The 11,671-nt window shown below is 28.9% G+C and overlaps 1 protein-coding gene across 4 annotated transcripts; it reads left to right on the plus strand.

Moving 5' to 3' along the window:
- Positions 1–4,102: 4,102 nt before the first annotated feature.
- LOC127100710 (MADS-box protein JOINTLESS) lies at positions 4,103–10,883 on the plus strand. Of its 4 annotated transcripts, XM_051037972.1 has the most exons (9): positions 4,103–4,370; positions 4,574–4,776; positions 9,266–9,347; positions 9,624–9,685; positions 9,756–9,855; positions 9,944–9,985; positions 10,076–10,117; positions 10,210–10,316; positions 10,519–10,883. In XM_051037972.1, exons 2-9 carry the CDS (start codon positions 4,595–4,597, stop codon positions 10,535–10,537), a joined length of 636 nt encoding a protein of 211 aa, XP_050893929.1. In that variant the 5' UTR covers positions 4,103–4,370; positions 4,574–4,594; the 3' UTR covers positions 10,538–10,883. The 4 variants fall into 4 exon arrangements, with proteins under 4 accessions (XP_050893929.1, XP_050893927.1, XP_050893928.1 ...); XM_051037970.1 differs by having other exon boundaries at positions 4,103–4,386; positions 9,944–10,117; XM_051037971.1 differs by having other exon boundaries at positions 4,103–4,374; positions 4,576–4,776; positions 9,944–10,117.
- Positions 10,884–11,671: the final 788 nt, after the last annotated feature.

Here is an 11,671-nt window from a genome sequence, read left to right on the forward strand (position 1 = left end):
ACATCCTAAATAGGCCAAGTTAGGTTAAATGTTCTAGGGTCCTCAGCTTCTCAGATCCCAAATCAGAGAAAGTAATGCCTACCCACAAATAACTTGTGTGACATCAATAACTCTAAATAGGCCTCCACTGAGTAGATAAGTCTCAAGCCAACTTGTTAAGGACCACTCCGCACAAGTTGAACATGACTATACCATCTTCCTATCTTAATTGCACTCAAGTCCGGGTTAGAACTTATCTCACCACACATAGATCACCAAGCACAACAGACATATTATATCACACAATTAATATACAAACATCAAATATACACATGTACACATAAAAAAAAGTAGGCTAAACCCTCCGAGGACTACTCCCTAGTAGAGTCGCCACTTAATTTCTGTAGCGGTAAATTCATGATCATCAAGCTATGGATAAGCTTAACGTCAATAAAACCAGAGTCGCCACCGCGCTTTTATTGTTTCCAAAGGAAAAGGGAAAAGTACGAACCAAACCCAAGGATAAGAAGTTTTCAAATCAAAACTAATAAAATGCCAGAGATTGCAGGTAAGGGGGTTGGTTACCCAGAGGGAAGGTGTTAGCACCCAAAGTGTCTTAGGTACTCCTAGGGAGCCCTTTTTGTGTGCATATGTGTTTGGTATAAAAGATGTTTGAGAAAAAATAGAGAGTGTGAGGATGAGAAAAGACTTTATTGATTATATTTTTGTGTTTGACAAGACCTTCACTCTTGTGCCTACATACCAACATAAAATGAGAGATCAAAACCTCGTAGTTCGTGGAAAAAATTTCAAAGAAGTTAGTGAATTGATTTTAACAAAGGCTTAAATGAAAAGGCACAAAAGGTCAAAGTTTTGAATGGGGTTGTTAACTATTTTTGTCTTTTGAAATTTAAGGTCAATATAGTTAAGTTTATTTACAAATTTTATTTAAGAAAAGGTTCAAAAAAAATCAATGGCATAGAGCCAAAGTTTCTAATTGTTAAAACATGTCTAAGTTAGAAAACAAGCAAAGAAGATTTTTGAAAAGAGGAAGAAGTTTTGAAATTTAAAAAGTGGTAGGAGATGAAGAGGATATCCTAAGCACAAATTTAAAAGTTAAGAGTTGAAAAGATCTGACTAATGAGATACAATCCAACAGACAAGAATGTCATATAGAAATCCATTTTCCTTTGGACTTTGATCAATCAATAAGCAATAAGCAATGAGCAATATCCAGACATCATGAAGATCAAGACATCAAATAAAGATAGCCACATCTAAGCAAGCATTCCAGTAGCATTCTAATGTATCAGATGAAATATTCCTTGATCAACTCAGAATAAAACATCTGACATAGACAATAATAGCAAGATAACAATTAAGCACAAAGGATGAGTAGCAGATGAATCAAGGGCGCCCAAGGTCTTGCATCAGATGAAAGTCACTGTCAAAGATAGCTCAGTCTCAAAATGTTGGCATTGGCCAAGTCCTTTAGCACAGGGAATGTTGCCAAATTCTAAGTCCCAAATTCAGATCAAATTCCAACAGACCACCAAATGTTTTTTAGAGTTTTTGTTGTTATTAGGTGTTTTAAGGTCCTAAGACCACAAACAAAATCAAAATACACAAATAATATATACAATTACAAGATATGACTCAAATGAGCAAAGTGAAAAAGGACTTAAACATAAACAAGTTATATGAAATGTAAATGGCAATGAATGATAAATCACTGAAATTTAAATTGCATAAAGTAAATGACTTGAAAGTAAAAACATAATGAATAAGAGTTAGTCAATGGTTAGCAAAATGTTAGTCAAAGGTTAGTGTTGATTTTTAATTGATTAAGTCATTATTTGGAGAACACTTAACCATTCATTCACAAGTAAGAATCCTTAAACCAAGACATCTTCCATGAGAAGGGCTCCAACTTGGATAATTCAACAAGTATTCCACTAGCTCCCAAGAAAGGAAAAAAGGTCAAGTTTCCATATAATTCCATGAAGAATGGGAGACTTACAATCTCATTTACTTGAATGATATACCTTAAGAGTCAAATTTAGCTCTATGTTAAGCAATCGTAATTGGACTTATGTAGAAGTCACAACTATCTAAGGTCGGACAATAAAAATATAGGTGTTAGTGCATGTTAGATATTTGGGACAAAGAAACAAACTCCTAAAACATACCACACACTAAAAGAAAATGGGAGAGACATATCTCAATCATACTTGTATTGATTCATCTTACACACGGTCATTGATGAATCAATTAGCATTTAGACATTAGAGATTTCATTGGTCAAATGAGGGAAATGGGGAAGAATAGGGATGAAGATGAAGAGGGGAGGGAGGGGGGGGGGATAGAAACACAAATTGATCATGAGAGGAATTTCACCTTATCAAAATCATTCATTCATTTTGGGAGATGAAATGTGCATTTCATCAATCCCCTAAATCCAATAGTTTTGATCCAACAAAAGTCAAATCAATCAAGAACAAGGCCCAAGCAGAAATTCAAACATCACAAGACCATAAAAATGGCTCAACATAATTTTTAAACATTTAATCAATTAAAAATCAATTTAAAAATTAATTTAAATGCATTTTAATTTGGACAAAACCTCAAATCCCTTCAAAACACCAAATAAATAGCCAAGGGATTTATCCTAGGTCAAACAAGGTCAACCGACAAACCAAGAAAATTGAACAGAAACACATCAGTGTTACATAAGAGAAAATTAGAAGTCGAAACCATGAATCCTCATGAATATTCACATTATACACCTTACTCTTGAATAAATTCACACTCAAATCAGACACAACATCAAAGCCCTCAAGCAAAGACTTTATTCCCCACAAATTAATCCAAGATTATTTGGATTCTTTCTCCCTCCGGTGATCTTTCTCTTAAACAAGCTTATGAGTTAAAGTGGGGAAAATTTTTCTTCTTTCAATAGGCCATCTTTTGTTTTCTCTAGATATTTATCTCCATCAAAATCATTTATGGTATGGAGGCTTATTTTGAATAAAATCTCTACCGATGAGCTTTTAAAAAGGAGGGGATTTTCCTTTCCTACAAAATGTAGTTTGTGTTCCATTGGCGAAGAATCTTCCCATCATTTATTCTTTGAATGTAATTATGTTTCCAAACTTTGTGATTGGATTTCTTCGATCCTAAATCGTCACAGTTGTATTCCGAATTTGGCCAATGTTTGGAATATCTTTCGCACTTCCATGTATGATTAGTGTATTATGGTGATGCATGGGGAAATCATACATCTTTTTAATGCGGTTTGGATGGTTAGAAACAAAAGTAGATTCAAGGACAAGGTCATTCCAATATCTTCATCAATCAATTTTATTTTGGATGCTTCTTCTGTTTCCGATAACAATGCTAAGTTAGCTTCACCTTTCGATATTCAAGACTTTAATGTCTTAAAAAGCTTTAAAATCAATATTATGCCGCCTAAAGCCCATAATATTGTTGAAGTAATTTTGAATCCGCCCCTGGAGATGGACTAAAGTTAATTGTGATGGCGTGTCTTTAAACAATTTGTGGACTTCAGCTTGTGGGGGTATATATTTTCAAAGATCACAGAGGTTGTTTTTTTGGAACTTTTTCTTATTATTTAGGGGTTTCTAATTCTCACATTTGCCGAACTCTTGAGATGTATATCATCCATAGAGTTTGCCTATGATAAGGTTTGACGTAATCTTTTGTTGAAATCTAATTGTTATGGTTATTCAGGCTTTCAAGCCTCTGACATGGCAGACTTGCAATAGATGGGTCAACTGCATTAATCTCAATATTAAAATGTTTTTTTTTTTGTTTCTCACATTTTTAAATAATGGAATACTTGTGCAATCTCTCTTGCTAATTTAGGTCTTATTATTATGTTACGGATTACATCCGCTATAACTCGTTGTCTTTATTATTTAAAGCGGATTTTATTAAGAATAAATTCGGGTTATCTTTCTTTAAATTTTCTACTCATTTAGAAAGTCTTGGTATAATCCCCTCTCTTTTTTTTAAAGTCCTACTTTTCCTTTTAATATATTAAATCTTTAAAGAAAACTGTAATATGATATAATAATATGTGTACTAGACTTGTATTTATTGAAAGTAGTAAGAAAAATGTGATACAAAAATGGTATTGTACGGAATCAGGAAACAAAGATAGGAACATGACCATGAAAAGAAAGGAAACAACCTCACCCTCACATCATTTTTATTATATCTGAATCTCAACTTGCACAAAATAATAAACCTTATTTGGGAATCGTAAATAGTTCCCTTCCAATCTCAATAAGATAAACTGGTTCGGTTTGTTCTTGTAACTTCCGCTTTCTCTCTCTCTTCATAGTTCATAAAGTAACCTAAATTTTGAGGTGAGTGCAGTTTAAGGTACAGATGCAAATTAAGTATAGTTATTGTGCGCTCAGTTTATATGTTTTCGAACGCTTCTTCTCGATCGAATCTTTCTTTATTTTCATATTAAATAATGAATCCACTTGGATCTGTGCACTGCTATTTTTGAAGTTTTGTATAGATGTGTAATGGTTTAATTTGGCTGTTGTTTATATATATATAGAGAGAGAGGAATAATAATAGTATGACAAGAAAGAAGATACAGATCAAGAAAATTGACAACATCAGTTCAAGGCAAGTGACTTTCTCTAAGAGGAGGAAAGGGCTTTTCAAGAAAGCTCAGGAGCTTTCAACTCTATGTGATGCAGATGTAGCTCTTATGGTTTTTTCTGCAACTAATAAGCTTTTTGAGTATGCTAGTTCAAGGTATTTTTTCACTTCCAATATCACTATATTATTTATCTTCTTTTATATATGTTTATATCTATGAGCTTTGTTATGATTCTGCCCTTTTAGAGAGAGAGAAAACACGATAAATGGTATTGCTTTGCCACATTTATGCCTAGAGATCGGGGAGACTTATGGTTTTTAAGTTTATTACTTCCTCCGTTTTTTATTATAAGTCATTTTTGACTTTTCACACGTATTAAGAAATGTAGTAATTGTGGTATAAAAAAGAGAAACTATAAAGAATTTTACAAAATTGTCCTTCATTAATAATATTGGAAAGACAAATGAATATAATTGAAAGGAGAGAGAATAATAAATATTTAAGGGTATAATAGGAAAAATAACATTAATGACTCAGAGATATTATAAAACGACTTATATTGTGGTACAAAATATTTTCCCAAAGTGACTTATAATAAAAAAACGGAGGTAGTACTTAATAATTTTTATTTGTTTATTCTTTAATTGACACTTAAATTAGTTAAACTAGTTCGAGTTTCAATAGTGATCGTCAGTCATCAATTGATATTTGGGATCAATTCATACATTTGTTAATATATATAAAACATTTAGGACAAACTTAAATGACCTAGATTGACAATTACATAGATTAGTATCCAACAAATTTAATACCTTAAGTACTCATAATAATTTCATAATATCATAGCTAGGTATGGGCTTTAGGTTTACTTCTTATCATAGCTAAAATGTTGTTTTAGCTTTATCTCATATCAGGGTGAGGCAATTTTCACATCAATCATTCTCTTCTTCTTTATCATGCGCTTCTCAAACTTTTTTTTTTAGCTTTATCTCTTATTACCATAACATTCATAATGTATGAATATCATAGAGTTGTCTCATTAGAGTAATTCTAGCTACAATGATGCTATAAGCATAAATCTTAACTTATGCTTTAATCAACTCAAAATCATGCAATATTAATCAAAATTTCAGCTAAATGACTCTCAAAACTAATATGATATAGTGTCATTACTTGTGAATGATGTCTTCCCGAAAAGAAAATATAAATTATCACTTCCAACCAGAGAATCACGGAGAGTTAGGGACTTGCTATGGTTAATACATACCGATTTTCGTTGATAAACGATAATCCCCTCACTCCACACCATATTTATTTCATCATCTTCATTTATGATATTTCTATAATGACTTCGGTCTACTTTACAACAAATACAACAACAACCAAACATTGTCTAACTATGTGAGACCGATTACATGGATCAAACTAGGGCATAATGTTCTATAGAAACCATATTTATATCCAATTTATTTATCTATACCTTCTTAATAGTTTCTCCAATATGTTTTTCAGGTCTCCCTCTATCTTTAGTGATTTAGCTGTCCTCCCTTTGACCCACTATCTTTACTATAGTTTTTATGAGTTTTCTCTTTACTTGTCCAAACCATTTAAATTTATTTTTCACTATCTTTTCTATTATATATGTTATCCCTAATATTCTCTATCATATTGTCATTTGAATATTATCTCGTCGAATCTTACCACATCTTTATTTTTTATACACTTAATTTATTTCCGTGTTGGTTATTTACAACCCATCATTTTGTCTTGTACGATATCGTTGATCTTTTATGTGCCAAAATCTTGATAGCTTAAAAGGCAAGTGTAGAAAATTGTCGCCAAGTAAAAAATTATATATTCTTATCCGTGAGAATTGTTCTAAATTACTAAGTTTATGAAATTAGAGGTACGCAGAACATATATTTAGAAAACAAAAGAGTTTTAAGAGTAACTTTGAGAAAAATTATAACTTTAGAGATGATCAAGAATTTTTTGAATCCTTTATTTCTTGTTATTTAATAATTGCATCTAACTACTACAATTGCTTTCTTGGGACCCGTTTGTTTTGTTTTAATGATTTTTATAGTGTAACATATTTTGATATAAAAAAGATTTACAAAGAAATTTTTGATAAAATTTTCAAATGAATATCTGGTTTGAATAGTTATTTTTAAAATATTATTTTAATTATTTCATCATTTTATCAATTTTTTTTGGATATCAAAATTTTAAAAAATCAATTAATTTTGAAGTTATTTCAGATAGATTTTCATAAAAATCATTTTTGAAATAGAATTTTTTTAAAAAATATACTTTGATCTTCAATAATGTAGGTTTATGTTATAGTATATCAAAATTAGTCTTTTAATTTAGAAAAACTTGTAATATTTTGAAAAATATTTTTGTAAATTTCATTTTCAAAAATGATTTAATTGAAATACACTGACAGTGTAAAAGGATTTTACACCGTCAGTTAATCATAGCCGTTGGATATTGAAATAAGTTTGGCTTTTATTTTAAAAATCTATAAAGTAATGCAAACGGATGATGGTGATGAATTGATAGTGTAAAACTTTTTATACCGACAGTGCATAGTAATTAATCTCTTTCAAAAATACAAAGAAAAAATTCATTTTTTTAAAGTTAAAACAAATTGACCCTTAGTATCATAAATCATTAAAAAGCTAGTTACAATCAATATTTTGGCTCTTAAACCTCTCCTTTAATTATACAACTAGAAAAATATTTTAAGTAGTATTATAGAATAAAGATTTTGATTTTGTTTATTATAAAAAAAATCGTAATTGAGACAATAAGATAAAGTTGATAAAAAGAGAGAGTAAAAGTTTAAGTGAAAATAAATATATTTGGATAATAGATATGCAAATAAGATATCACAATTTAATTTTAAAACATGAAATAAATGTAACGAATTTCAATAACTTTTTAAAAATATTTTTTTTCATTTTTTCAACATCTCTAAGAATATTTGTTCTTCATTATTTCGCGGATGAAAAACAATCTAAATTCAAACTACTCACACTCTATGTAATCATTCATGAATGTCAACATTAAAATCTAGAAAGGAAGTGAGCATGATTGTTGAATTTGTAATCTAGAAAGAAAGTGAGCATTATTGTTGAATGAGTATTTAAATATGCCAAGTGTTGTTGATTTTTATACTATTCATTTGCAACAATTATTATTGATTTAATTCAAATAAATTAGCCCATCAATTTCAATTATTTGCAATTTAACAATACATTATTGGTAATGAATTATAAATGATTGCTGAAAATTAATGATTTGATTTTGTAATATGTATGTGAAATTATAATTTAAAATAATACTTTAGAAACAATTTGAGTAATTTATTTGTCTATTTAAAATTTTTTGTTAAATTTGAAATAATTGTTTGATAACTTTTTGACCATTGATATGAGATTTTATATTTGAAGTTAAAATTTTGAAACATATAATCTTATTTATAATTAAGAATTATATTTAAAAAAAATATTATTTATTAAAAAATATTGATAGGCAAAAAAAAATATAGACTCGAAAATTTAAAAATAATGTTACATACTAATATTAATATTAATTTAATAATTTGGATCTATAATTTATATTAGTATGTAACTTTATATTAATTTAATAAGGTGGATGTATAAAGAAAATATAGAATGGAACCTGTGACCTCTAATAGAAAATAACTATTATATATGACCTTTTGAAAATAAATTTAGGGAGGTGTCACATAGGACAATGAGATGATATGAAATAAATAAATTATAAAAGTTAACATGTGTTGTTATATAATTCGCCGCTTCAGATTTAATATAATTATATAGATATAGATTATAATATCTTATGCGAGTTTTTAGTAAAGAAAATTTTAAAGAAAGTTAAGTCTTAATAACAAACAAATAATCTAATGTGTTTAAAGTGATTATTTGTTGAAGAATTAAATTAAACAGAGTTTCAACCTTTATGGTTATTAGTCAATTGACATTTGAAATCAATTCATAGATTCGTCAATAACTTTAACTGAATAAAAATACTAAATTGAAAATTCATAAATTAATATTCAATAAATTATATAATTTTAAACAAATTCATCTACAGACGTCATCAAAGTGGATTTTACCTACACATAATTGAAATAATCATAGCTAAAATGTTGACGAAATTATACATGAATCAAAGATGAAATACAAACTCCAATGGTGTTGAAGCGACAATTTATGTCTTTGGAAATCTTGCGGCCGAAATCTATTAGTAAAAGTTCTGAACCTTTCTTTTGATTTGATCTTTTGCTTTTAAAGGCTAACTTTTTGGTCTACCAAATCGCACCATGATTTGAATCAATAGCGCCACATTTTGTTATTTAATACAATTGAATACATGTGATTGATACCTTCATCGTGCCACAGTCTCTAGAAACTGCAAGTCGACTTGCACATAATTTTTACATCTTTTATCTTTGAACTTCTGGTGCCACGATCTAATATGAACGGCAGACAATTTTCACAATACATTTGTATCAAAAACTAACAGTAATATATTTAGTTCTCAAATTTCATGAGCATTGTTCATTTATTCAAAGGAAACTAGATCCTAATATAATGTGTTTGTTGTTTTCAGTATGCAACAAGTAATTGAAAGACGCAATGGATGTTCAGAAAATCATAGATTAATGGACCATCCATCTGCGGATCAGTTTCAGGTAAATTAAGTTCAACTTATTGTAATATTCTTGAATGATGAATTCATGATATATCCTTTTGAAAAAAACATATTCTTTGCGAAACTGAATATGGAGTATTTTCTGACTGATATCTGATCATAATCATCTATAGCGATAAAGCCTGCACATATATACTTATTAGTAGTATTATCGCATGATAGAAGGAAGACAAGGAAATTGCATTTGAGAATTGCCATTAACATTAATTTGCTAACAAAAAAGAGGAATGCAAATTTTTTGAACCTTTGTTTACAGGTTGAGAGTGAGTCCAGCAACACACTTCGCAAGAAATTAGAAGATAAATCTCGTGAACTTAGGTACACTGCTAATACTTTTAGTACAAATTAGGTATAAATCAGCTGAGACTTAGTTTCCACCTTAACGCAGACAAATGAATGGAGAAGATTTGCAAGAATTGACAGTCCAAGAACTCCAGAAACTAGAGACTCTACTTAGAAGAAGTTTGTCCAGTGTCTCAAAAAAGAAGGTTTGTGCTTTACACTAATCATGCCCTAGTTCATTTCTCACAAGGGATTTGCAAGAATTGACATATAGGATACACTGATATGTTTCAGGATGAAATGTTTATGCAAGGCATCAACACCCTTAAGAGAAAGGTAAAAATGTTAAACCAAAAACCTCTCACACTGTCTTATAGCTCTCTCTCACTCTCTGCTACAACTTTTTTGATTATACTCTCCATGCAGAAAGTGGAACTGATCCAAGAAAATCAAAGATTGAAGAATGTGGTATGTTTTCTTCAAACTCTTGTAAATAAAACAATGTCTCATATATTTGATGGATAACTCGCAGAAGCATAGTAATGAAATGTGGATTTCAGATACGAGACCTGATAATTAGACAAAGGCAACAGTCATTGGAATCCGTTATTAGCAGTTCTTCTTATTTTCTTGAAGACGATGGCAGTGACACATCTCTCAAGTTGGGGTTAGTTATTTTCGTTTCAATTTCTTTATTTTTTTTATGATTCAAAGCGATAAGGATTCTGTTTAATATGTATTTTTCATTATATATATATATATATATATATATATTATTTTGTTAGGCTTAGAAGAATTTTGAGTTCACAGAAAGTTAAGATTATTCGGTTTTCTCAGTGATATGAAAACTAATTTATTTATGTTTGCAGGTTAACATTACATAATTGAATAAATAGAGTTTGGTTTAGAGGACTGTGGGAAGAAAGAGATAAAGTTTCGCTTCGTTTCTATGTGGCTGAACAAATCAACCAAATAAATGGAATACAGTAACTTGGTGTTTAAAAATAAGTCATGTAAAGAAACATGAGGTCTTGCTTGTAGAATTGTACTTCAATGCCAATTGTTCTATATTTTCTTTTGGCAAATTGATTCACATAAAATGTTAACATTTATGGCCGAGTTGGTATTAGTTTTAGAGGATTACAGGCCATATGGGTGAGTTAGAGTATGTAACACTCCATTTTTCTCTCATGCTTATTGTATTAATTTATGTCAGTTAAATTTATTGATTAACGTATCAATTTTTTTATTAGTTTAATGACAACTAAGTAATTATAAATAATTGTTGGAAGGAGTCAAACCATTAAGTTGTAACACATATGACATTAACTTATCAATTTAACCATATCATACTCTCAACAAAGGATAAATTCAATCATATAGATTATATTTGTATATTAAACTATTTTATTTAATTACAAAAGTATTTTTCATCAATTACATTAATTTTTTTAACAAAAATATGTTTTAACAAATTCCTGCTAAATAAAAAAAATAATAATGTGGACTATGAAGAATTATGTAAATATTGTTTTCCGAAAGTGAACTATAAAAATTATAAAATGAAGTATTTAAATTATACAAAACTATAATCTTCAAAATATGTTTTAAATGAGTAGATATTATAGTCGATATATAAACATTATATGTATTTACCTATAATTCTCGTATACTACAAAATTAAAAATATATATTAGTTATATTAATTAAGATTAAATATGTATCTAGTCCTTATAAATTATCCAAAATTTAGTTTTAGTTATTTTATTTAGTTACAAAAGTATCTTTTTATCAGTTACTTTAATTTTCTTTAGCAAAAATATGTTTAAAAAATTCATTTTACATAAAATATAATAATGTGGACTAAGGCTTTGAGTACCCTAGTACCCGTTTAATCAAACCTGCTTACAAATAAAATTAAAGAATTATGTAAATATTGTTTTCCGAAAGTGAATTATAAAAATTATAAAATGAAGTATTTAAATTATACAAACTATAATCTTCCAAATATATTTTTAGTGA

Source organism: Lathyrus oleraceus, chromosome 7 (genome assembly GCF_024323335.1).
Source record: "Lathyrus oleraceus cultivar Zhongwan6 chromosome 7, CAAS_Psat_ZW6_1.0, whole genome shotgun sequence".
Lineage (NCBI taxonomy): Eukaryota > Viridiplantae > Streptophyta > Magnoliopsida > Fabales > Fabaceae > Lathyrus > Lathyrus oleraceus.